The 27,998-nt window shown below is 42.8% G+C and overlaps 1 protein-coding gene across 1 annotated transcript; it reads left to right on the top strand.

Annotated features, from left to right (window-relative positions):
* Positions 1 to 28: 28 nt before the first annotated feature.
* Positions 29 to 27,698, top strand: LOC309718536 (sarcoplasmic/endoplasmic reticulum calcium ATPase 2-like). The gene is made up of 20 exons (XM_082553886.1): positions 29 to 632; positions 1,610 to 1,627; positions 1,737 to 1,819; positions 7,404 to 7,508; positions 8,384 to 8,522; positions 16,094 to 16,174; positions 16,655 to 16,740; positions 16,909 to 17,373; positions 19,664 to 19,752; positions 19,831 to 19,933; positions 20,840 to 20,971; positions 21,068 to 21,187; positions 21,283 to 21,501; positions 21,585 to 21,920; positions 22,072 to 22,292; positions 22,478 to 22,680; positions 22,787 to 22,872; positions 22,957 to 23,090; positions 23,205 to 23,322; positions 24,850 to 27,698. The coding sequence occupies exons 1-20, from the start codon at positions 515 to 517 to the stop codon at positions 25,117 to 25,119; spliced, it is 3,126 nt and encodes a 1,041-aa protein (XP_082410012.1). The 5' UTR covers positions 29 to 514; the 3' UTR covers positions 25,120 to 27,698.
* Positions 27,699 to 27,998: the final 300 nt, after the last annotated feature.

Genomic DNA, 27,998 nt, shown 5'->3' with positions numbered 1-27,998 from the left:
CATTTCCTGGTTATGTTCCGGTTTTTTTCCGGCTCTCCTTAGCTGACGCGGTCGTCCAATGATATGAGTCCACATGCAGCGCAGGGAAGAGGGGCAGCAGTGAGGCGCTTTGATAAAACCAGACTGTCGGCAGCGCGTGAAGCCACTGAGAGCTGCGCCACGGTGAGGCAGGGTACGGCACGGGAGCACAGAGGAGGACTGGACCGGGTGAATGCAGTCCTCGGCACGGGACGCTGCTGCAGACACTTTCCCACTATTTTCGGACATAACGGGAGGCGCACAGTAACCACGCGGGGAAGAGGAATTTGGCTACAAAATTTCTGTCGTGAAGGAAATCTTAAGAGGGGCCGAGAAGAGAAAGGGACACGTTACACCTCTGTCAGTAGCTGCCGATAGCTATCCGAGCTGACAAAGTCCTCGTTGCTCTAAAAGTCCTCACAGGGTAGGGAGCCACAAGGTATCCTCCACCGGTGTTCTCGGGTACAGCTGAGTGAGAAGGAGCCGTCTATCCGCCATGGAGAACGCTCACACGAAGAGTGTGGAAGAAGTTTACAGTTATTTCAGCGTCAATGAAAGCACAGGACTTTCCCTGGACGAGGTGAAACGACAGCGGGAGAAATGGGGCCTAAACGGTACGACAGCTTAAAACCGCAAAGCGACGGAAAAACAAAAACGCTGCGGCTGCGAACGAGACACGGCGTGAAAGTGTCATGTCACGGTGGCGTGGGCAGCGCGAGCTCAGTTTTTGATATGCGGGGTAAAAGTCGCCAGCATCATCATCAGACCGTATGGTGATTTGGCTGACGTCACCTCGAGGGTTTCCCGTGTTTTACACAGTAACGAGTTAATCATTACTCAGAGGCCGTAGCTGTGCACGGTAACAGTGCGTGAGCCGCCTGTGATCGCGGCCACACTGCTGACAGCAGCGGGGAAATGTGGCGCGGTAGTTTCACACGGTAACCCTGTTGAATGTTCCTCAGCAAACTGTAATACATGTGCACTGGACACTGAGCAGTGGGTACAGGCTTACTGGACCAACACTGCCAAAGTTAATCTCTCTTGTCCCAGGCTTAAACAGCTGTTTTATATTAATATCAACTGGGAGGCCATGGACGGTATTCCCTCCTTCTAGCTCACTTTGACCTTTGCACTGATTGGATTTTTATTTAAATATTTATTCCTGCTGTGTAATAAAGCATCACTGATGTAAATTATGTACCCTTGTTGGCGCTAGAAATGTGAACATATGGTCTTGCATATAAAAGTATTAAATAGTTGCAGTGTGATTTCTTTCATGGGTTTAACAGTCAAACAGAGGCGTGCATACAGAAATTCCCCTCTTTTTCACTGTTTATGACTGAATAATCACTGAGCAAAAGTCTCACATGAAACTGAGAATAAGCTGGTGGCTTTGACACCTAAATGTGCCTGAGATTTAGAGCTATGAAAGTAGCGCTCACAAACATGCAGAGAGTTGCTGTTTCTCAAGTGGGAAACTTTTTGTTGTTGTTGTTGTGTTCATATATTACTTATATATATTTATTTATTTTTTCGTCTTTGCCTGCTTCCTGTATGATCCCCGGATTGACAACCGCATACCCACACACAGAGTTACCAGCGGAGGAAGGTAATCACTGCTGTCACTCACACCACTCCCATCATTTTTATGCTGGCAAGTTTCTGCGATTGGCTTGTTTTTCACTAACTCCCTCCTCTCTCTCTCCCTCTCTTTGCAGGGAAATCTTTATGGGAGCTCGTCCTCGAACAGTTTGAAGATTTGCTCGTTCGAATTCTTCTGCTGGCTGCATGCATATCTTTTGTAAGTATATGCTAGAGCGTTTGTTTTAATGTACCACACAGACTTGCTTTCAGTCATCTCATCCCAAGCTCAGTGAGTTGAAACTGAATTGCGGGCTTCTTCTCGAAATTCAGCTGAGCTTCTTAGTTTTATTCTCAACGTTAACTCCCCTGTGCTGTCACCCCCTGCGTGTCCGCGTGATGATGTGCTAATCTTAAAGTCAGAAGAAACCTTTTCACATCCCTCAAATAGCTTCCTCTTTCCACCTCTGTCTGAAAGTGTTTACATGAAGCCAAAGCCGCAGATGGGATTATTATAAAGCCCGGTGTCATAAATGGCAGCACATTATTTATTCAGCGCATAGTGCTGAAGTGTGAACGTCTTCAGTTTGTATAACGTGCCTATGGTTACACTCACATATGGGAGCTAAACAGCTGAGAAGGCTAGCAGCCCGTCTGAGGAATGGTGACAACAGCAGTAGCAGCATTGAGTTGCTATCACCATGTGCCAAGTAAGACATTTGAGTCGCCAAGCGTGACTGCTGTGTAATAACTTGCACTCGGTCTCGTCCGGGCCGCAGGCATCCAATGCTACATGGATATATGTTTGATGGCTTACACTTACATAACAGCGTCACTGCCATGTGTCTGAGCCAATTTATAAGCTAAATGAAGTGAACATTTCCACATGGTATAAACTATAGATCCACCATGCAGCTTGCAGCCTATGAAATTTACCTGTCAGCTGCAGGGAAGAGACTTTTTAAAACAATCTTTTATGTCAAAGGTGGAATCATGGTTACCTTGCACATCTCTTCTTGTCTCTTAAGTTCTTCTACTGTGTTTAGATAAAATGTAACAAGTAAATGAGAACATGTTCTCTGATCTGCTCCCAAAAGCTAAATTGAGTAAAATAAAAATAAAAGCATTTTATTTTGCTACATTTTGCTGTCAGATATGGTCGTGCTTTTTTCTTCTTCTTCTTTTTTTTTTTTTAAAGCAGTCTTTAGCACTGCAAAGATTCATCCTTGCTATTTAATTCTATAAATGACTGCTAACTTAACAGATGGCTGAAGAAGACTTTGATAACTGAGGCTGCCTGTGTGTGTGAGAGAGAGAGAGAGCTGGTAAGAGTGGCAGGGCTCGCAAAATCGCTAGCCCGACGTCCCGGGGCTAGCGATTTTTCCAGTCGGGCTACCAAAATCTATCTCAGCCCTGCCCGTCGGGCTATCATAGGAAGGAAAAAATATATGTCAATGCTTTTGCATTCTTTCGGAAATGTAGCTGGGTAATTATGTCATTGGCATCGGTGAGCCACTGTCAATATGTGACATATTGAAATCGCGTTTGAATTTGCGCTTGTTTTTTGCTTTCACTTTGCAAATGTCCAGGTGCCTTCTTTTGGCGCACCAAGTCACTCGGGTCAGAACATGGGGTGCCACCATCATCCCACTTCTGACACCAATGTGGCGAGCTCAGACAACGAGGAGACGGAGGTGTCGTTTGGTCTTGCTTCCCGTGAGCTAGCCAGGGAGCACAGCCGTTTATTGACATCTGCAGAAGAACACTGCCGCTAGCTAACTGCTCAGCGCGGCAACCGCACAGCAACAGCAACAACAACAACAACAACACACAGGGCGCCCTCTGACCCCGGAAGGACACACCGTCGCAGCGAGAGGGCGTCACCCGTCACTATGGCAACATAAACAAAACATAACTGTACAAACAGAACCCCGAACAGCCCTGGCCCGCTACAATATGCTGCTGAGAATATAGCCCAGAAGAAGCGTATAGTATAGCTTTTATTTTGGAAAGAGCCATTTCTCTGTAATAAACTCTCTTTTCCAAAGATGAGTGTTTCCTCAATCAGATACAGGTGTTACCGCGCCAGATCCGCGGCCCCGAACCGTAGTAAGGAAACCTCTGGCAGTTACTTGAAGGTTCCGTAACTGACTCGTAGCCGGCAACAGCTTACTATACAGGTCAACTCCGCTAGCAAAAAGATAGAAGGAGGCATAGGAAACTGCTTCACCGAACTTTATTTCTTCTCTAAGGCACGAACACCGCGTACAGTGGCTGAAACAGTTTACTCACAGCGAGCATCGCCGACACAACTCTGGCTGTCGAGGGAGTTATTATATTCCTTTTATTTATTTTCTTTTCGTCTCTTCTGTAGCTAACCGTTACTTTTTCCCCTTCTCCGCTCTCTCTCTTCACACATACATCAGGCAGTCCCGCTACACACATCCCGAATACATTTCCCATCAGGCTTCATCCTTAAAGGGCCATACCTGTAACACAGGGCTCGCAAAATCGCTAGCCCGACGTCCCGGGGCTAGCGATTTTTCCAGTCGGGCTACCAAAATCTATCTCAGCCCTGCCCGTCGGGCTATCATAGGAAGGAAAAAATATATGTCAATGCTTTTGCATTCTTTCGGAAATGTAGCTGGGTAATTATGTCATTGGCATCGGTGAGCCACTGTCAATATGTGACATATTGAAATCGCGTTTGAATTTGCGCTTGTTTTTTGCTTTCACTTTGCAAATGTCCAGGTGCCTTCTTTTGGCGCACCAAGTCACTCGGGTCAGAACATGGGGTGCCACCATCATCCCACTTCTGACACCAATGTGGCGAGCTCAGACAACGAGGAGACGGAGGTGTCGTTTGGTCTTGCTTCCCGTGAGCTAGCCAGGGAGCACAGCCGTTTATTGACATCTGCAGAAGAACACTGCAGCTAGCTAACTGCTCAGCGCGGCAACCGCACAGCAACAACAACAACACACAGGGCGCCCTCTGACCCCGGAAGGACACACCGTCGCAGCGAGAGGGCGTCACCCGTCACTATGGCAACATAAACAAAACATAACTGTACAAACAGAACCCCGAACAGCCCTGACCCGCTACAATATGCTGCTGAGAATATAGCCCAGAAGAAGCGTATAGTATAGCTTTTATTTTGGAAAGAGCCATTTCTCTGTAATAAACTCTCTTTTCCAAAGATGAGTGATTCCTCAATCAGATACGCAAACGCGCGTTGCAACTTCTTATCTGGTGCGAGTCTTTTATTTTGACAGCGAATGCGCACATGCGGACCACTTATGTGCACCCGTGTAAATAACATAATGTTCTGCCGGGTGTGTTGTTGGTTTTCTCTCGATTTCTGAGTCGACAAGCGCCTTTGTTACTGGGACCAGTCATTTTAAGAAAGGCCCCCATTAGAACCCATGAGAAATGCAAGAAATGCATTATTGCTCAGTCTGCAATATCTTTCCCAGAACAAACACCAATTGCAAATAACATACTAAAAATAAACCTGAAAAATCTGTTTAGAACAGCGTACTATGTTGCAAAGAGTGAACTACCACTGGCAAAATTTAGCAGTCTTTGCAAACTTCAAAAAGCAAATGGCCTAGATCTTGGTTCCACTGTCTCTTACCCGTGACTTCAGCGGAAATTTCAAATTCAGGATCTGACACAGACTGATTCATGTCCTACACAGTTCTTACAAGTTCATAGAAATTTCTGTTCAATTAGAACCAAGTATTTGAGTTGATGATTGTAATTTTTATACAATGTTGTAATTTGTTTTTCAACAATTTTTTGATTAATGTTTTGTTTCCTTTACAATATTATACTTTAATGTATAATATTGTAAAGGAAACAAAACAGGAAACAAAACATCAATCAAAAAAATTGCTCTCTTTTTTATTTGGGCTACTTACATTTATTTTTGGCTACCAAAAACTGAAGAGTCCCTGCCCGAAGGGCTACCAGGGATTTTGAAATTTTGAGAGCCCTGAGTGGTGTCAGGTGATACAGAGGTGTCAGTCGCTGCTGTCTGACAGTGGAGCAGAGCACCACTCGAGACCAAATTTGGTTCCTCATCCCTCAGTGGGAGGGCTCTCTATCAGACAGAAGTGCACACCAGCGTCGGTGTAAATTTAATGTGTATATAACCATCAAACCTCTTAGAAAACTAAAAACCATATCCAGAAGAATGTGCTTGGATGAGTGATTCACATTCGCCTGCTGCATGTTTAGCTGCTCTTTATGCAAATATCTAATCAGCCAATTACATGGCAGCAATGTCAGAGGGGCTGGTCTGAGTATTTCAGAGTGTATTATTTTAGTTATTATTATTTTTAATTAAAAGTGTGTATGGATTTTAGATGGATGGATTTAATGTTTGAAGAGGTTACTCTGGTTTCTAACACACCACAGTTAACATTTGTTTGCTATTTTCTTAGTAATCAATTCATCGACAAGCAGATTGCCATTATATTAAAATGAAGAGGGTAGCTGGTTAGAATAGTATCTTTACATGTATTGTATGCCATGACATACAATAGCGCATTATAAGCACTTCTGTGTTGAGATGAGCTATTAAAGCATTATGCTTGCCTTTTTGAATTATGCCATTCAAAGGTCTTTGGCATCCACTGCAGTCAGACACTTGGGTCTTACTGAGGTTGATTGCTTTATACATTATGGCAGATTAACTAATTGCTTGCGACAGACAGGGTAATTTAAAGACCGTTTTCTCAGGAACAGCAAGCCAAATGAGACTCCGGGTCAATATACTGTAATTCTTTTCCTGGCAGTTTTGAGTGTGTGCGTGTAACAATGTTGAGACTGGTCCTTTGGTGTTCGTGATGTGAATTAAGTAAAATTGACAGGCTTAAAAAGTGTTAACTTAATGGAGGTCTGACCGTGTTAACCCCACAGCTTTCTCCACAGCCACCTGTTTGCATTATTGAATGAATTACTCATGAAGTAGCCTCTGTCCATATACAGCTTAGCCAAGCTTTATAGCTTTCAGAGCAACAGTAAAAACCAGTAATTACAATGTATGTATGTTTATATACCACTGTGCATATGAGTATATAACCAGCTGCTCACAATGAATAGAATAAATCCATTTCTAATGTTTCTAACCTAACTAGGAATTTTAAAGGTCTGCTGTTTACAACAAAACTCTGAACATTGTTATTCCATTTTAAATTGAGGACAAGAATGTGTTGTATTCAGGGATGATATGACATGTATGGATTTTAGCCGTGTGATGGGATATTATTTTCTCCCAGATATTGTATAAAAATATGCTGCTGATGATCCTAAATTATTAATAATCTCAGAGTTTAATGTGAAGATTCTGGCAGATGGCTAAATCCTCACATAAAATCAACACGGCAGTATTAAAAAGGGATCTCTTTTTGAAAGAAATAACCAGTCAAGTTTTATCAGAGATGTGAGCTTTAGTTTTTTTTCTTCCATGCAAAAACCGTGGTTAGTTCTTTCTGGATTTTGTCCCCTTTTTGTGAAGCCACAGTGGTAACAGTCGTACTCAGAGACACTTGACTTCTCTTGGATGAGAGCAGAGTTTTGTTTTTGTTTTCCCCGAAAAACTGACACAAAAGCTCACTTCAACTCAAGATTGTATTTGGTCTAAGGTGACCTTACAAAACACATTTCTGGTCATAGGATGATGATGATGTAAGGTTGATTCTGGACAGATGGAGCTGTGCTATATGCAAGCACGAGGCAGGGAGCTCTCTTTTCTGTGAAATGTCTAATAAATACTGATGGTTTATTTGACTTCTTTCAGGTCCTGGCCTGGTTTGAGGAGGGAGAGGAAACTATCACCGCATTTGTGGAGCCTTTTGTAATTCTACTCATTCTTATAGCAAACGCTATCGTCGGCGTGTGGCAGGTGAGAGCATAGCGAATCACGGCTTTGCATTTTTATTCGTACTTAATTCTGTTTTTGGACAGTTTGAGCACTATGTCTGAATATCATCAGGGTTTAGTGCATTTCTGTTGAAAAAAAATCTAATTTCATGAATATGAATGTGGTATTTTTAGCATTTCAAAGCAATGTGTTAAACTACAGTTATATTAGTATTGAAGGCGTGTCAGTGTGAGGGAAAAAATCCTAATAAAGCCGAGCTAAATCAGATGCCACCAATGTGACAGACTTCAAATAAATATCCCTTATCAGTTTACTAATAACCCCTATCAGTTTGATCCTGCGTCCAGTGCAGTGTAATCCAGTGCAACATGATCTGATCATCCAAAATGAAAAAACAAGCTCAAACTGGGTTCCCGATCTCCTTCAGAGGCTCGAGTACTGAAATCTACGTAACAGTACTGCATGTTTAATTAAACATTCCTTGTATCTGCGTTACAGCCCCGCTGTGAGTTAGAGGTTTTACCATTAAACTTCACAGGCAATGCAGAAAAACACTGCACTGAAAGTTATTTTTGTCTCAAAGAAGACTTCCTATTCAAAAGGAACAGGCTGCCGGTTTTCATCAGCAGCCTTTCTCTAGTTATTTATTTATTTTCAAACTGTGTGGGTTTGAGTGATGTTTTTCTTGCTGGTGAAGAGTAAGATTGGAAAATGAGAAAATTTAATACACTTAACACCTAAATGTCCCCAAACACAACCCGAGGAGAGATGCACGCACATCCGGCGAGAACAGTCAGTGCCCCTCCAAAGGAAGCATCCAGCTTTCTGCAATCGTGATAGTTTACTGTACAGCAACTCAGAAATATTTGCCCTGAATCTCATCTTCTTCTCACCAGGAGCGCAATGCTGAAGATGCCATTGAGGCGCTTAAAGAGTATGAACCTGAGATGGGGAAAGTGTACCGACAGGACAGGAAAACTGTGCAGAGGATCAAGGCCAGAGACATCGTGCCTGGTGACATAGTGGAGGTTGCTGGTAAGTTGACCTGCATCTGTAATGCTTTTATACGCGTTGTTTAGGAAAAAATTGATTTGGCTTTGACAGACCTCTCTCTCATAAAAGAAGCATCAGGGCATCACATGAACATGATAGAAATAAACCTTGAAATTCACAGAAAATTGGCAATTTAATGCCACAGTTTCACTCTGAAAGACTATTTTTCCTTATGGCTTTTTTTTTTAAATATCAGAGACATCTGGTGTTTTCATAAGATAGCACCTCGTCTGTGTTTGGCTCTGCTTCAGGTAATGGTCAGGTCATATGAGTCCAGGTATGGACATGTATTATTTAGCACATGCTCAGACCTCCCCCATCCCCAAGTGCCACTGCAGCAGCACGGTGACTCACCCTGTAAGGCTGATGTATTTTGAGATTTTCCTATTAACCCATTGTCTCAAAGGGCTGCGCACACATGCTGTTAAGGCCCACTTACTGTAACTGTGCGTGTGAGCTTGCAAAGCTTCTAAAGTGTCATCCCAACTCAACACTTTCCCACCCTGCAGTCAGCGCATTTCAGCAGCTGAAATCCTCAGGATGTAAGGCTTTGGTTTTAATAGTGCAGTTTCCCCTACGGCATACAAACGTATGTAATACTGCAGAGGGATGAACGGGAACGCGTGTACGGAGTAATGAGTCCTTCAAACGCTGTCCTGATACTCTGTTTGAACCTAAGCCCCTCAAGTGATGCTTAGCGTTTTGGTGCATCGTGTGGGTTTTATTTTTAGCTTTCATTATGGATTATAGAATGCTGTATTTATAGAGGCAGTGACAGTCGTGAAGATGACAGGTGTCAGCCTCTTCCCCTCCCCTCCTGCTCGGGGGGAACAGCAGGTGACGTGGGACAGTGTTCAGCGGGACTCCTGAGTGACCTTGACAAGGGCACAGAAAGTAGGAGTGATCTGCATTTTAACATCGCATATCCTTCTAGTTGGGATATGTTTCTATACTATATGTAAATTACTTTCTTGACAGTGCTAATCATGACATGTTAATTTAGGTTCATAAGAAGTTGAGTTCAATTTTTGGCTCCGGTTAAAACAGAAACTTGTGAGTCAGATGCTCTTGCATATTAGAGACCTAGTTATTTAAAAACTCTTGATGAAGGTAGCTGGAGGCTTTGCTGTCAGCAGCTTGAGCGCAACCCAGCAGGGAGACGACTTGGATGCTTTAACCCCCAGTCAGGAGTTGCTCATCAGCTCTACTTACTCGCTTGATCCTCCAACTATCCTTTACAATGGTTCCTGTCAGGCTCCCTTTTTTAATGAATAATATTTTCCTGAAGCTCCAAAGTGACCTTTGCCATGCAGAGGAGGATTGTGATGACGCAGATGCTGGCTGGGAGGCTGCTTAGCTGAGCTGCGATAGAGGACACAGAGATGAACCCTCTGTGGCTGCCTCAGCCGTGAGAAGAATAACCAGCAGCCAAACTGCACGGCTCTCTGTGAGGCTGCTGCCGCTGTGTGTTTAAACGCTGCCTCCTACTCGCTTATCAGCCTCACAGATGAACTCTTACTGAACATACAGTGGAGATTTAACATTCTGTTAAATGCATTTTTCAGACGTTTATCTAAAGTAGATTTTTGTAATGGTTTTATTAATCAGACATTTACTATAGCATAAATATGAAGCGGTTTTAAAATGAGCAAATGCTGACATCGCTCAACCTAACTAATCCCTAAAAAGTCACATTGTCAGATAACGTGAAGTCCACTGAACTGAAGTCCTTTGCATGTAGCTGTCAGTTTACTTGCTGCTCTGAACACTCAATTGAAACCTTTTTTCGGCTTTTTTCAGTGAGGTGAATATGTAAAGATATTTTTCATCCATCCATATTAAGATATGGAGAGCTCAGGTACGCAGCTCTAGCTGTAAGCACAGAAGCCCAATCCACCAGGCGTACAAAGCTTGTGTTTGTGAGGGGAGGGGGATCTTAAACAACTGGTTTCAGACAGGATGAGCTGAGAGTCTCAACCAAGCTCCAGTATGAGCTATATAAATAAATACATTTTGAATGTGAGTCATGCAAAGCTACTCTGAAAGAGTCCAAGAATAAAAAATATGGAGCTGGAAATGAGCGTAATAGCTGCCCCTTAAGGGTTTGCAGATTTGGATGTTTGCCTTTTCTCAGAGCGGCAGAGCTCAGTGTGTTTCTTCCCTGTTGCCTGTGAAATTGTGGAGTCTGGGCTTGTGGAGGGGAGTGCAGGGGGAGGATCTCTCATCTGCTCCTATTGTGCTAGAGAGAGATGACCTTATAGGGAAGTGCTTTGTGAATAACCAAACCGCCCTATCACGCTCAATGCACAGGGACCCTGCCCATCAGCACCGGCACCCTCCACTGAGATTCCAGACACCATGGATAGTATGTGGCATTTAATGTGGTCTGGCAATCGTCCGATGTCACTGAGGGACTGTCTTTTGGCAGAGGCTTCTGACTTTTCAGCAAGGCTGAGAGAAATGGTTTCATCCTGCCAGCCGGAGTAGCGGACTTCAAAAAACTCAACCCTCTGATGTAGTCCAGGAGGGTCACAGGGGTTTCATTCAAACTAAGCAGTGCACTGGTTGAGCTTGGGTTGATAGGAGTATGCATGGAAGTGTCTGAATAAATCACGTGTAACAAAGCTGCCTTAAGGTGCCTTGTTTACCTTGTTTACCTAAACCGCACTCACGGCTGGGAATCTGTTCGTGCAGTTCAAAATGCTTCATTGAAGACTGATGAGCCCTTTAAGATGGAGCAAACATAAATGCTAATAAAGAGAAATAAAATAATAATAATAATTAAAAACAGATAACAAAGCTGTAAGAAGTTTTAAAAATAGCATTACTGTAGAATAAATGAGGGGGAAATAATATAAACCACACAAATAAATGAACTAGACAAAGCAGGTTAAAAAGAATAATGTAGAATAACATTTTTTATTTGTAAAATAAATAGTAATTAAATGTATAATTTATTTAATTAATTAGTAAATAACATTTTAGTGTCTCAGTACTTCCACATGCTGAATTACTAACATAAAAATATGAGAAAAACACCTGGGAAATTAGCAGCAGCAGTCTTTGATGTAAGATGAAGCGATAGAAGCAGGCCTGTACATGTTATGCGCAGTATTTAAATTCGGGGAAGGCCGGGACCAGTGCACATTAAATACTGCAGAACTGGTTCAAGGTGGGATGAGATGTCAGACTTTAAGGAACCGCTTTGATGATGTCACCAATGAGCTTTTGTTTGCTCGTGTCACCTTTTATTGATTCAAGCTTTAAAGCCCATATACAAACTGTACTTCTTTTTTTTTTTTTTTGTATACGTCTTGGCCTCTTTCGATGGCAGTGAGTTAAATGTCCACATCTTTGCATGTTTGAAGTAGGCTGTGGTAAATACTCATGTAAATTATTATTATTATGGTTGGATCTATTAGATCAGTACCTGATATGGCATTGTTCTCAGCTCCAATTTAAATTTGCAATGCCAAACATATGGAATTCCTACCATCCTCTGCTTGGCTAATTTTGGCTGGAACTTTAGTGCTCCTGGTCCTGGGATAAGATTTGTTACTATGGCAAGAGAAACACTTGCATGCTATGAAGAGCTCCAGCCAGCTGCTGCTGCTTAAGATTCATACCAGACAAAGAGCAGCAGAGATCCCAGGGAGACAGTGTGGAGATGGTGCTTGCATAACCGGGGTCAAAACTTGACACGTGTTTTGCATCTGTGACAACACAGAAGCAGGAAGTTAGAAAAATGTCACTTCTTAGATTATATTCATATCTCTCTCACCAGGCAGCAGCTAACTAAACATCACTTACTCAGGTCTTGTTTGCTGATCAGGGAAGAAACCCAACTGAATCTCACCCATTACTCTGGAAATGTGCTAGTGCAATGGCCAAAGGGCAAAGGAGACATTGGTACAACAAACTGTCCTTGCAAAAAGTAAACTTGCACAAATGAGACTGTTCGGTTAGGTTTCCCTGCTTTGGACTTCTTCCATTGTTGGTCCCAAATAGAGGAGCAAACTTTTAAACCCAATGAAAGGTTAGTGGCTTATCTGTTATAAACCATTTGCTAATACCGGATCAGTTTGCATAAATATGTAAATGCAGACGGTGAGGTAGTTAGTCAGAGATGTGCTGGAAAGCTGCATTAAGCTTTGCCTGCTGACTCTTCTGAAACAGCCCACTCTACATGACAGGAGCTCAGGCTTTTGTTCAGCTGCCATCAGCACATGTAGCCTCCTGGCCGGCCCCAAGGAAGCCTGGCCAGCATAACCACTCGCTGTCCCTGAACGCACAGCAGGTGCAAGTGCCAGTCAAAGCTGGTACTTTCAGTTCAGTCATTGCTTTGCCTGTTCTGTTTGTAAGGCACCTCTGGGAGTCATATTGGTGGCGATGTATCACCAGGTCTTAGCTTTCGCCACCGTTAAATTTGTAAACCGTTTGAGCCATTGGCAAGCCCTGAGGTGAAGACGTGGTCATGCCTCTGGAAATGCTTGGACTGCTACCAAGTAGGATGTTGACACAAAGGGACAGATGATATATACTCGCTTCACCAGAGCAGGCCTGCAGTGTAACACAGCCTCAAGACAGGTCCAGTGTGTCACGGCGTCACAGAGCACTGGTTACTTTGCATGAGAACATCAGTAGGAACCTTTGTTAGCAAGCTGGCCCTCTAGCTCCTGGTGTCTTGGCTCAGCACTCCTTAAGAAGTTTGTATTTCTTTGAAAGTAATGACGTGACACAGGAAGTGTTACACAGCCAGAAAGGATGCAAGTTTGAGTAAAAGTTAGGTATGGGCAATTCTTTAATTCAATTGTAATGAAATTATTTGACATCTATAATTGAAGTAAAGTGTTACAGCTGTGTAACTAGGACAGTGAATTCAGGGGGGCAGCCTTCAGCTCTTCCATATGTGAAGTGTTTTGCTCATTGATTTGTAGCTGACATTTGGTCGCTGGATGCTCCAGGCTCTGGTTGCATAGTTACCCATGTAATGAATTCCTTGCCCTCGTATAGCTGTCCCTGTTGGTAGTCGCTTCAATTCTTTAGCTCAAAGTTTAACTTCATGTTGCTAATGGTTATTTCTCCTGCCATTGCTACAAGTCGGTGAATTTCACTGACATTTCACGGTCTCTGGTTTGCACATTGTTCTGTGAAAGCTCCCCTTTGGTTTGTAATGTGAAATGTCTTTGAGCCTGTGTCAGGCCATTTGATTCAGGTGCGTGACCTTCTCATAAGCAAATCTTCCATTGCACGTCTGTTTCCACATTGAGATAGTTTAAAGATGCAGCTGAGCTCAACATTTGTCTTCTCAGAAATCCTTTCATTGTCTGCCTTAATTGGCCAGTGCCTGCTGACAGATGAGTGTTTCTGGCACTCTGATGAGTTGATGATCATCCAACTTTACATAGGGTCATGCTTCCCAGTGAGAAATCAACCTTCACAGAGCAGGGGGGCTGGAGTACACATAACTAGAGCAAGGGTCTGCATTGGATTAGACTGTATAGATGCACTCATAAAATATGTTTGCAGCTTCTATTCCAAACATCTATAAGAAACTCCAAGGTAATGCAGACGAGTTGCTCCTGTGTTCTGCATCTTGCCTGTCTCTTCCTGTGGCAATGATGAGAACATGTCTGCCATCGTAGGGCCACATTTAAACCAGATCAGCAGATTGGGAAACAAGTTGAAATTCTTTTTCCTTTTTTGGCTGCATGCGTCAGTGGTCCCATTGCTATTTTCCCCCCTCTCCTCCTCCAAGGCCAAGGCTGGTTTAGCCATACAATACCTGTCTCCCTCAGTCTGGATCTGGACACTGGTACATTTGATAAAAATCACTATTTGTTTTTGGGTGAGTTTCCACTTCAGCCTTGTTTAGATGTTTTGTTACATTCTTAGATATTTGGCAGCCTAGTGCCGTTTCCTGGATTCTAGCTATATTGTATTCAAGGAGTCTTTTGTAACAATGTGACACAATTTACATTTTTAACTAAGTAGGCCTGTATAAGTAGACTACACCCACAGAACTGTGCCATAGCCTGAGCCATTTCCCCAGTTTCCATTGCCTTTATGTAAGATTAGGAAGCTGAATTGGGTCACTGCAGTTCTGATGTACCCAAATTGGCCATTTCCTTTGAGACTAGCCTTTTATGGCTCACAAGTCCTTCATTTCCTTCTGTCTTTAGTTCTTCTTCTCTATCCTACACCAATGGCAGCACTCCTTTGCTGCTGTGAGGCATAACAACCACGCTATAGTGAGCTGTGGTTCATAAATTTAGTTTACTCTAAAGCAGAGTTACTGCCTGTAGAAAATAAACACCTTCTCATCTGTTAAATCTTCATTTGGCCAGTACACCCACCCACAAATGGTACTGTACAAGGACTGCATGGGTGGAGAGTTAAGAGTGCCCTTTCTCCTTTGTTGTTAGCTTTTGTTTTTTGATTGGATATATGATTGAAATCTTTCTCTCACGTGCTAAATCGTTTAGCTTTGAATGTATCCTGGAACTTGTTTGGAGGTAGGCTTTAGCGAAGTGACTGATTCACTGCCTAAGAATTTATGTCTGCCTTTGTCACGCCCTGAAGAAGACACAAGCCCCTGCACATCGATGCTCTTATCACAGGGAAACAGCATATTAACTGGCAGCAATCAAAACATGTACTGTTAGAGTAGGTTGAGCTGCAGTTACTCCAGACATGCTCACTAAAGTATGGGACAAGTTTGAGTATTGCATAGATGTTTGCAGTGTTTTGTAGGTGAAAGTTCATATTTAGCCATATATGTTAAAATTTACCACAAGCTTCTATGTCCGTTACTTAATAAGATGTAGCCTTTTGAAATCGGATGATTCTTTTTAATAAACCTTTTACTGCTGAGCCATGCTGATGATAGATGTGCAATACTAGGTTTTACATTATCTTCCTGAAATAGGCAAGAACTTCACTGAAAAAGACCTTTTCTTAATTGCAGCTTCAGTGGTGTCTTCACTGATGCACAAGTCATCCATGCTTTGCGCACTAATTCACCCATCCCTGTCACAGATGTTGACTTTAACTTGTATGCTCCACTCTTCTTGCATTTAATGTCCATAGTTTGTGGAACTCATTTAATATTTGGTTTAATCAGATCAGAGGAAAGTTTTGAACTTTGCTCCAGTCCATCTTAAATTAGCTCAGGCCCAGACAAGGTGGCAGCATTTCTGATTCTGGTTTACATTACATGTAATGAGTTTTAACTGGGATTTGTGGATGCAGCAACAAACTGGGTTCACTAACATGGCCTGAGGCCATGAAGTTATTGCCTCTAGAGAGAAGTGTCTGTTTCCAATGTAGCTCCTCATAATTGCCCAAAGATAACTACTGCTGTCAGTTTTGTTCCTTATATGCATAGATTGCAATGTATTTTCTCTAAATCTTTTAATATAATTAATCAACTTTAGATGATTTGTAACAATTTTCAGTAGCATTATCTTTGGTTTGATATTTGTATTTGTTCTCCTCATATTTATTTGTATGGGTTTTTCCTCTCTCTCTAATTATGGATCTGCTTTTTGTAGTTGGAGACAAGGTGCCCGCTGACATCCGCATCTGTTCAATCAAATCCACGACCCTCAGGGTAGACCAGTCCATCCTGACTGGTAAGATATTTTTGCTGATGGCAGACATCAAAGTTGACATTTTTTAATTATTTGAATGCTAATCCTTGTTAAGTAATGGATAGATAGACTAAAGCTTACCTAATGACAAATGTTATTTTATTCTCTTAGAATAACTGCCCTATGAGATTGTTAATTCATTTTTTTTAAGCTAAAACACAAGTATCACCACAAAGCCTTTTAAAGTAAGTTAAACCGAGGTCAGTTTGTCTGAATAAATGGTCAAAAAACAAAATTCAACTTGGTCGCTTTGAGTAACTGATGAACAGAATGAGCCCAGAGGTCTGCTGTGACGCTCTTCCCACTTAACACCTTTTTCCTCTGAGACATTCATGTGAATCATCACTGAAAGATGAATAACCAGCACTGCAGATTTGCCTGTGGAGACGACTGGCTGAGCGTTCTTCCTTAAATCATCTACAGAAGAATGCAAGCCGGTTTAACCCTCCTCTGTCCTCGTAGGTGAATCTGTCTCTGTCATCAAACACACCGACCCCGTGCCTGACCCTCGCGCCGTCAATCAAGACAAGAAGAACATGCTCTTCTCTGTAAGCCCGAGTCTGCATGAGTTATCACACACATCCTGCTGATTCCTATTACTTCTTATGTGTTTAGCTTCTGTACACTTCCTGGAAAAACAAGTTTCTGTTATTTGAGGATGTGCGCGATGATATCAGTTGCACTTGAGCCAACACGTATGTGACATGTTCTTTCAGGGTACCAACATTGCTGCAGGGAAGGCTGTGGGTGTGGTTGTTGCCTCTGGCGTTAACACAGAAATTGGTAAGATCCGTGACGAGATGGCAGCCACGGAGCAGGAGAAGACGCCCTTGCAGCAGAAGTTGGATGAATTCGGCGAACAGCTATCCAAGGTCATTTCCATTATCTGCATCGCCGTGTGGATCATCAACATCGGACACTTCAATGACCCCGTCCACGGAGGCTCCTGGATCCGTGGAGCTGTCTACTATTTCAAGATCGCTGTGGCGCTGGCTGTGGCTGCCATCCCTGAAGGTCTTCCCGCTGTCATCACCACCTGCCTGGCCCTGGGCACTCGCCGCATGGCCAAAAAGAACGCCATCGTCCGCAGCCTGCCCTCTGTGGAGACTCTGGGCTGCACCTCTGTCATCTGCTCTGACAAAACAGGAACCTTGACAACCAACCAGATGTCTGTTTGCAGAGTGAGTTTATCTCTCTCCCTCACACACACACAGAAACAGTGTTTTTGCATTACTGAGCAGGTTGGTCGTCAGTCCTTTGTTGTATTTGTTGTCACTACTTTATGTTTGGATAAGGTGACAGCAGTTTCTTCCATTTATCTATAAAATGCTAATGCTCTCTGTAAGCAGAGAAATGGTAGTTTCTGGTTATTGAGCGAGAAGGCAGCTCGCTTTCACTGCTCTAATCTGCATCGAGGAGTTAGATGACTTACACTACTGCTGTTGCATAACTGACCTTGCGTCACCAAGCTGCAAAGCAGTGAGCTTGTAGTTTCTTTTTCTTCTCTTCCTCTCTCTCTCTCTCTGTGAGTGGCACCTCTGTGCTACTTGGCCCCACATAAAAAGTACATTTCAGCATTTATTAAAGTTTAATCCCCTTTAGTTGTCTGTTCACTGCTGTCTCAGAACTTTGGCACAGCCTGAATAAGGGTGGCATTCATTTACAGTTACTGTCAGTTGTTTCAGTCCCTGCACATTGAGTTGGCCGTGATTAAATAGCCTTGTGATTCTGCAGTTACTGTAGTGACTTATCGTAATTCACACAGAGTCGGGACATGCAAACAAAAGCCTTTAAAGAGGTGTGCTCACTGACTTTACACTCATGGTTACTAATAAAAAGCAACGTCTCATTCACTTGAATCGTTTATTACAGATATACATTTGCACCCAACATTGTACAATAAAATAATAACAACATAGCAAAAACACCATCTACATTCATGCAGCCTAAATGTAGTTTGTGATTGTACGTCCTTTTTATTAAATCCTTTTCTGACAGGCCACGATCATTCCTGAAAGTGTTCAACTGGTTACTGAAATAATTAATGGATTGCCTGTTTGCTCTAAATATACTGCAGCAGGGCAGTGCCAGGATTTTATGTCTGGCTAGTCGTTGCAGGAGGGCTTGCTGATTGTCCTCATCCATTTTCTGATATAAGCAGCCTCTGACTAGCCCTGTTTGTGTGTATACTGTGTGGCTTTGTACATCTTTGTTTGTGAGTGAGCGAAATGATCAAAGCTTCCTGCGGGAGTAGGCCTGGCACTGCGGCGTCTTCCTTTTGGGCACAGCTTCTCTCTTTAGTCAGGCTCCCTGGCAGCTTCTTCTGTTTACTTATGGAGAGAAACTAAACAGCCTTTTCTCACATTAGGCAGCAGGCCACCCAGCCTGCCCCTCACAGAGACACACTCTAACGTTGCAGCCAATTTACTGTCATTTTTTTCTGCTGCAACAGTTATTGTGTACTTTTAATATGAGCTGTAATAAAGAAACAAATCAAGTTTTTCCGACCACATCCCCCATTGCTTTCAGTCTGTGGATGAGTGTTCATGTTCTCCGCTGTGATTTTTCAGGTTCTGAGTGCTTTCATTGTTTTGTTTTTTTTTGTTTTTTTTAAAGTTGTCTTCCCCAGTTGTTTCTGGTTTAGCCTTTTAGTTTTTCATAGGCTAACTTTGAAGAATATGAAGAAGTTTGCTTCCTCATTCAAAAGGTCACAAAAACCAATGTTTTTCTGTTAGTGTAAATTATATTTTTATATAATATACTAATTTGATTATTGCTTTTTTAACCTCTGAATATTTCTTGTATATGTAAAAATATCTTTCATCTTGTGTGACACAAAGGGAATCGTCCGCATTAAGAATCTCACTTTAGCTACAGCGTCTCCTTAACTCAAGAGGTCTTCAGCTTTGGTCCCCTCTCAGCACAAATGAATCAAAATAATCATGCCTCACGTCTTAACCTGCATTTGTAGATCAGATGTGGAGGAATGCATTGAAAAAGAAATCTCTGCAATGCATTTATTTTCATCACCTCAGTTTTTGTGCCAGTCCAGATAGAAGGCAGTGGTTGGGCTTCAATCTCTCTGAATCTTGAATCTGGGTATAATTTATTTTAATTATCTTAAATTATTTTACTATCACAGCTCCTAGATATTTGACTGTTATTACCTTCCAATTCATCTTTTTCTCTCTCTCATTTTTTGCTCAGAAGATTCATTTAATGAAAGGATTTTGAGTCTCTGTTAGATTTCATTCACAACCTGAATACTTGCCAAAGTCTTCTAGGATAACAGACAAACAATAGCATCATCTGCAAAGAGCCTAATAATATAATCTTATTTTTTTCCTTTAATCTATTCGAGTTCACTTGGAGGTTTTGTGGTTTGACAATAAAGACTCTGGTATTTCAGTCAAACACTAACATGATCTGTGTGATGTCTTCTAATGTCCCATGGACTCTTCTCATTTCCAGATGTTCATTGTCAACAAAGCTGAAGGGGACAGCTGCTCTCTGTCAGAGTTCACCATCACAGGTTCTACCTACGCCCCCGAGGGTGAAGTGTGAGTACTTTTATAGCTTCTCCATAACTGGCAGATCCTTAAATACATGGTAACATGATGTTCTGTACTTGTCCTCAGGTACCAGGATGGTAAACCAGTGAAATCCTCCCACTATGATGCTTTGGTTGAATTGGCCACAATCTGTGCCCTGTGCAATGACTCCTCGCTGGACTTCAACGAGGTCTGCACCTTTCCTGCTGCTTATTTTATGTGTTTTAGTGCAGTTTTCAGTTCTGGGGGAAAACGATTACATATGACTGCCTGTTTTGCTGCTACCCTTCTGTACATTTGGATTTAAGTGAAATAATCTTTTTATGTTCGCTTATAGACTGTATATGAAAGATAGATGTAGCTTCCAGGGTTGAAAAATTAATAAAATTTTAATCTCAGCTGTGATTTTTAGCATCCCACAACTAAATGAGCACAACAGAGTGATACTGGTCATGTGTGCTACACCAACAGAGCGCAAACCAAAGTCTAGTGCTACACAAATCATTGCTTGATGACACCCGCATGAGCCAATCACAACTTTTCCGTTGATATTATTAATATACTACAAATAACAGACATTCAGAACAGTCATGATCATTTGCAATACTTCAGATTATGGGCAAATGATGTTTGGAAGAAATGCAAAAACACACTGCGAACTCCAGCATGATGAATTAATGAGGCAAACTAAAACAAAGCAATGGTTGCTAGCATGGATCGTCCAACTTCAGCTCATAAACGGGTCTGTACAGTGTATCCATCGAGCTCACAAAGGCACTGAAATCACCAAAGCAGTCGCACTCCATTTGGCAAAGATGTGTGTAAGCTAAACACAGTGAGTAATTAAGGCTTGAGATCCATCATGCAGGTATCGTGAATGACGGAAAACACTATATTTTGCCAGGTGAATAAACACTTTATTCGTCTACAAAGATTAATGAGCAGGAATGTAGCACAATGTCACAGCTCCCCTTCACTCATCATCGAAACAACTACTGGTAGCCTTAACGATGGCTAAATCCTTCTTTGATGCACAGTCTTTGGGCAAATTTAAGATGTTTTAGAAAAGAAATGAGTGAAAGTTTGGATGTTTCAGGTGAAGGGGGTGTACGAGAAGGTCGGCGAGGCCACGGAGACCGCGCTGACCTGTCTGGTGGAGAAGATGAATGTCTTCGACACTGAAGTTCACAACCTGTCAAAGATTGACAGAGCCAATGCTTGCAACTCAGTGAGTGACATCAGCTCCCTCACTTGCATGCGCTGCACATTCCCACCGTTCGTGCTCAGCAGCTTTTTCTCACTCTCTGTCTCTTTGTCTGATCAGGTGATCAAACAGCTGATGAAGAAGGAGTTCACCCTGGAGTTCTCAAGAGACCGGAAGTCCATGTCTGTCTACTGCAGCCCAAACAAGTCCCGCTCTACCATGGGCAAAATGTTTGTGAAGGTATACCCAGTGTAATACGTGCAGATGTTCGATCTGCATTCGCTGCAGTCTTCTGCTGTGTTGTTAATGTTTTATGCCTCTCTTCTTCCTCACAGGGAGCCCCAGAGGGAGTCATCGAGAGATGCACTCATGTCAGAGTTGGCAACAGCAAAGTTCCCCTCAGCCAAGGCATCAAAGAAAAGATCATGTCTGTTATCCGTGAGTACGGGACAGGTCGCGACACCCTGAGGTGCTTGGCTCTGGCCACACGAGACAGCCCACCAAAAATGGAGGACATGATACTGTCTGACACTGCCAAATTCATCGAGTATGAGGTGGATATACATTTGCGTAATCTACTTGTAGCACATTCTTTCCAGGAGCAGACTTTCATTTGAATCTTTGTCTCTGTGTCCAGTCTGACCTGACGTTTGTCGGCTGTGTCGGCATGCTGGACCCTCCCAGACAGGAGGTAGCTGCTTCTATCACACTGTGCCGGCAGGCTGGCATCCGCGTCATCATGATCACCGGGGACAACAAGGGCACAGCTGTGGCTATCTGCCGCCGCATCGGCATCCTGACCGAGGAGGACAATACTGAGCACATGGCTTTCACTGGGCGGGAGTTTGATGAGCTCACACTCGATGCCCAGAGGGAGGCTGTGACTTGTGCGCGCTGCTTTGCGCGCGTCGAGCCTTCACATAAATCCAAGATCGTTGAGTTCCTGCAAGGATTCGATGAAATCACTGCTATGGTATGAAGTTTGTCGTACTGATCAAAACTGCCCATTTCTGCGTGAATGGTTCATTCTCTTGGCTTTGTAAGGGTCGTGTTGATTGGGTTGATTTGCTGTTGTTACTGAAGAAAAAGGCAACACTTGCTATAAAGAACATGTTTGTGTACAGACCGGTGACGGGGTGAACGATGCCCCTGCGCTGAAGAAGGCAGAGATCGGCATCGCTATGGGCTCTGGCACTGCCGTGGCCAAGTCAGCCTCTGAGATGGTCCTCGCTGATGACAACTTCTCTTCCATAGTGGCCGCCGTTGAAGAAGGCAGAGCTATTTACAATAACATGAAGCAGTTCATCAGATACCTTATCTCTTCCAACGTGGGTGAGGTCGTCTGGTGAGTCTTCTTCAGAGGAGATTAGAGCTCTTTATTGCTCAGTCTTCTGTTTTTTATGAAGCTGAGAAAAAAAGCTGTCGTTTTACAGCTTTACGTTCACACAGCAATGCTGTTGATAATATTAAGGTCATATTTGCTCCAGTTTATCATTAGCACTTTCTGACTGGAATAGTTTCTCCTGACAGCATCTTTCTCACTGCGGCTCTGGGGTTCCCTGAGGCCCTGATTCCTGTCCAGCTGCTCTGGGTCAACCTGGTGACAGACGGCCTCCCTGCCACCGCCCTTGGCTTCAACCCCCCAGATCTGGACATTATGGAGAAGCCTCCTCGCAATGCTAAGGAGCCCCTGATTTCTGGCTGGCTATTCTTCAGATATCTGGCTATTGGAGGTTGACTAAAATTGAGCAGGATTCGAGCTGTCTTGTTTTTTGTTTTGTTTTTTTCCTGCCGTACATCCAGTGAGTAATATGATGATTTTGCTGTCTTTGCTTCCAGGCTACGTAGGTGCTGCCACTGTGGGAGCTGCTGCGTGGTGGTTTACAATCTCTGATGATGGACCGCAGGTCACTCTGTACCAGCTGGTAAGTACGTCTGTCTGAGAGAACATCCTTCAGCTTCCCTCCGCTCTTTGCCTCCCCCTCACTCTCCCCTCTTCCTCCACACAGAGCCACTTCCTCCAGTGTGGCCCAGACAACCCAGAGTTTGATGGCTTGGACTGCCACGTGTTTGAGTCACCCTACCCGATGACCATGGCCCTGTCCGTGCTTGTCACCATTGAGATGTGCAATGCTCTGAACAGGTAAGGGTATTTTTAAAGAGTGGAGGAGTTCTCATGAAAGAACCATTTGCAATGACACGATGATAGACAGATTGTATAACCAGATCCACCATCTGTGCGCTCCCTCCTGTCCAGCCTGTCAGAGAACCAGTCCCTGCTGCGGATGCCTCCCTGGGAGAACATTTGGCTGCTAGGGGCCATCTGTCTCTCCATGTCTCTCCACTTCCTCATCCTCTATGTGGAACCTCTGCCTGTAAGTTTAAAAAATAAGAACAGTGTGTTCATGACTTGATGACATTGGCACAAGTCAAAGTGATCTGTCTGCTGCAGTTTTGGTCTTTATGTGGATTTTGATGCCATCTAGTGGCCATTTATTATTGTTTGTTAGGGGGAAAATGACCTTGAAAGGTGGAGCATGAGGGGGGGAAACAGATCCAAATAACTTTATTTGACCTCCTAGGACCTGGTGTCCACATATGGACATCACATTTTGGGTTGTCTAGACCACAACACTAACTTTTGCTCTACGAGGGCCTGATGTCCTCTTCTCTGAAACTACATTGGCTAAAAAGACAATTCTTTATTTTTACATTCATCAGGTCCCGATCAGCCCAAATGGCAAAGAGAAATTAAAAATGCATGCCATGAAAGAGTTTGGGTCTTAGGAGGTTAAAGTGGAAATTCACTCCCAGTTCAGGCTAACGTTACCGGCTGCATAGCTTTGAACATTAAATATGTGGGATGGAGCAGGCGTGGATATGTGAGGCCAGTTTCTCTGTAACATTTAAAGTGAAAAATGATGAGCAACACAGAATCACAAGGCACCGCTGCCACAGGGGGATCTTTGGACATGGAGGGCTTTCCCTCCATAATCCTCTGAAGTGGACATCAGTGTGGTGAAGTACCATTTGTATCCAGGCCAAACTGATTAGAGCCTTTGGCTTCAGCTTCAGAATGGCCAAAGATGAAGCTCTCAGAGCTGAGGCAATGCGAGTGCAAGAGAGGGATATGACTGCTGGTTTGGAGGGAGAGAAAGAGAGCAGTCTGCTGGTACTTTACAGACTTTAAAAGCAAAGTGTTAAACAATGTGCCAACATTTAAAAATAAATAATTAGTAAATAACAGTGTAAACTCCTGCAAAAGATGAATATCCATTAGTATACTTTCCATAGTTAGAGCCACTTACAAGCGAGGGATGGGGTGTGGATGGCCCACCTGTGATTACTGGGTGTTGTCAGGATGGGCTTTGGAAGTTTAAGGATTATTTAAAACAGCAGATGCCAGATAGAGCCATTTTCATCTGAAATGTAAATTTGTGTTTTTTGGAAAGAAATATCAATACTACACCAGTACTGATGTATTTGATGACAGTACAGTACTCTCTGACTGCCCTACATTTTCAGATACTTCATAGAAATTATTGGGACCACCAACATAAAAAAACATAACTCTGTATATGTTAGACATTTTATCTGGTAGGGAATAAACACCCAGGTGATCTCTTCACCGCTGTTTCCCATCTTTGAGGCTGACCATCTCCTGTGTCCAGCTACACATTGAGTGTACTGACATAAGAGCCGTGTTGATCGATCGACTCTGAGCTCATCACAAAGCAGTGTATTTTTATAAAAGCTGAATAAACGTCACCACACACTTCTTACGGTCATGTAGAAAACATTGGTAGAGTTTTATGTGTTACCCATGCGGTGATAATCCTCATAAATCTTTATCTCGCTCTCTTTAAAAAGCAGCTGTAAGTTATTTGCTTATTCCCTCCCAGGTCATCTTCCAGATCACCCCTCTGGATATGACCCAGTGGTTGATGGTGCTGAAGATCTCGATGCCCGTCATTCTCCTGGACGAGCTGCTTAAGTTTATGGCCAGGAACTACTTGGAATTCGGTAAACAACTGGAGAAGCCGACAAGCAAAGGCTGCTCTCTGTCTGCATGCGCCGAGGGAATCTCCTGGCCCTTTGTGGCCATCTCCCTGCCCCTGGTGCTGTGGATCTACAGCACCGACACTAACGTGTCTGCCATCTTGTGGCCCTGACTGACTCCAGTACACTACCCTCCTTGTGCACCAGTGTGAAGTGGACATTAACGCACACATCTAACACAGTTACATTAACTCGGAACAAATTACAGCAACAGCATTTACACCTTCTCCAACCGCTGTCAGAACGCCTCTGTTAAGTACATTTAGACTTGCACATATTTTTGGGTGGCCGGTGCTCGAGTAATATTTTACCGACATGATTTATGTTCCATGTTACCATTGTGCTTTTCTCTGTTTTGACCCCCTTTGAGAATAGCTAGAGAAGCCCACTGCGTTGGAGCGACATGTTGAGCTGTACAGAGAGAATTTATTTACTATTCTGTAATAATTAATATTTTATAATTTGGGGAATGGAGATTTCTGAGGACTGCGTAGTTTAGTTCAATACTAATTTAGGGGCAAAGACTTTCAGCAGAATACATTTGCCCAAGCATGAATCACATTTTGCATCGTACTCATTCATTATTTTCTGCAGTAGGCAGAGCACAGCTACCTCAGTGCTGCTGATTTGACCATAATGACCCATTTGTCCAAGCTGTCATTTCATATGTGATCATTTGAAGTGTTGAGGTAAGCACCAGTAGAGTCAAAATCTTCACATGTATTTTAATGTGCATATATATATATAGAGAGAGATATATCGATATATCGATCTATATATAGATATATCTATCTATATCTAGATATAGATCTATATCTAGATCTATATCTAGATATAGATCTAGATATAGATCTATATCTAGATCTATATCTAGATATAGATAGATATTTTTTTTGTGTTCCTCTGTTATTTGAGGGAAGAGGGGACAAAGACATGTTACCAGCTTGATTTTGAGTAAATTCTTGGTACAGCCTGTTGTTAAATTTATTTACTTGAAGAAAACACATTTGTCTGTGTTGTGTGTGTGTGTGTGTGTGTGTGTGTGTGTGTGTGTGTGTGTGTGTGTGTGGGGGGGGGTGTTGTTTTTGGGTTGTTGTTGTTTTTTTAGTTTTGTTTTTTTAAAGTTAAATCTATGAGATTCATTCTAAGGTTTCAGTCCTAATTTTGTGTGTTAACGACAGTAATCTTTATGTATGTAAAATGTGCACATACTGTACTTGAATATGTAAAAAGGCACCAAGAAGCTGTTAGTCTTGCAAACTGAGCACAACGTGGACGGTTTGATAGGCGCTCAGACCTCTGATTGGCTGCTGTCGGAGGCGTGTGTATATCTGTACATAGGACACGAAGTAGACTCTATACATTTCATTTCTTCCTGCATACATTCACACCCGTTTACTCAAGCGTAGCCTTTCTGCATGCGCGCTCCGATAGACCAGAGAGTGTTTTTTGTTTTTTAATTTGAAAAGCTAACTGTTGTTTCTTCCCACGCCTTCCCCCTATTTACCTGCAGAGTGAGTACACTTTGACGTGCATGCTAACTACTGCCGCGCTCTCGTCTGTATGGTGGTTGCACACACAGCTTGTCAGTCTGTCATTGCTCGTGTCGAAATGACAGCAATAACTGCTCCTTGTGTTTTATCATGTAAATACTTTAAATGGTACAAAAACAGGAGCTTATAATGTCACTAAGTGCCAGATGCACACTGAGCAGAAATGGGAACCTTGTGCATTTTTAAACGGGCTCAGTGTTACTGCTGGTGCCGCTTATTTTTGAATGTAGGCTTGCAGCATGTTTGGGCAACTGGCAGCGATGCTGGCATTTAAACGCCCCCACACCGTTACAGGACACGGTGTTGTATGTATTTCTTTTTTGAACTGCATTTGTATGAATCTTCTGCCCTCCTTTATTGCATGGCCTTTATTACTCTGAAATTCATTGAAATGATCTGCTGCTCAGATGCTTTTTAACTTGTTTTGTGATTTCTCGTGTCCATTGATCTGTTTCTTCCTGTCTCCTCTTCTTTTCTTTTTTCCCTTTACAGCAAAGTCCAAGTAAGCCCATCTCTCCTGTAAATTCCTAGCAGAAACTTTGGTTTGGTTTTGTGTTGTGCATGTGTGTTTTTCAGCACATCTTACAAGAGCTGAATGCCAGTGAAGTGATGACAGGGGCTCAGAAAGTTCACACATCATTTTTACAGAATGCCCATAAATGAATGTCTGATAGAAACTAGCCAGTTCCGCCTCATCGGTCCTTCCATCCTCCTGCATGAAGAGCCTTAGATTGCCATACAGTCCTCATGCCTTCATTTTAGACTAAGAGCTTAGTACCTTGTACAGTCAGTTGTACATTATTCTATGGTGCATGTCTGCTCAGTCAGCCATCTGTTTTACCAGACAAATGTAATAGATTATGTATAAATTCAAAAACACAGTTCATCTTTCCTAAGGAAATACTTTTATGAGATAATAGATTTTGCTTTTTGCTTTACACTGAGATGAGCAGATTTTTTTTGCCAAATCTGGGAAGGCAGGTGTGCAGCGATGCTGATGTTTTACCCTTTTAATGGCAGGCGGTCCCTCCACTGGCATTTTTTGCCAAACTGCTGTACTGTATTTTCAGAAATGATTGTACAACGTATCACATGGACTTTGGTTTCAGGTAAATAAAATTAAAACTGTCATACACTAAGAGTTTGTCGCTGAATTTTTACTGCTGTCCAGGACGACTGTAACAGGCCACAACAGTATGACTTCATTCTGGAGCATCAGTTTCATTTATCTCTGTTGGCTACCAGTTGTTAGCTCATCATTACCATCAGAAAAGATGTGCTCAATACTATAAAATGCCTTTTTAGGAATGATCTCGACGCAGCTGTGATCCTGATGCTGGCTGGAATTATGAAGCAGCTGGAACTGAACAAAGGGAAGGGATGTGAATCAACATTTGAATTAATGTGTTTCAGCATCTCATCCCACTGCGTATCTGACC

The sequence above is a fragment of the Aulonocara stuartgranti genome (assembly GCF_965226115.1).
Source record: "Aulonocara stuartgranti genome assembly, chromosome: 12".
NCBI classification, from domain to species: Eukaryota; Metazoa; Chordata; class Actinopteri; order Cichliformes; family Cichlidae; genus Aulonocara; species Aulonocara stuartgranti.
This window is presented reverse-complemented; position numbering and strand designations above follow the sequence as displayed.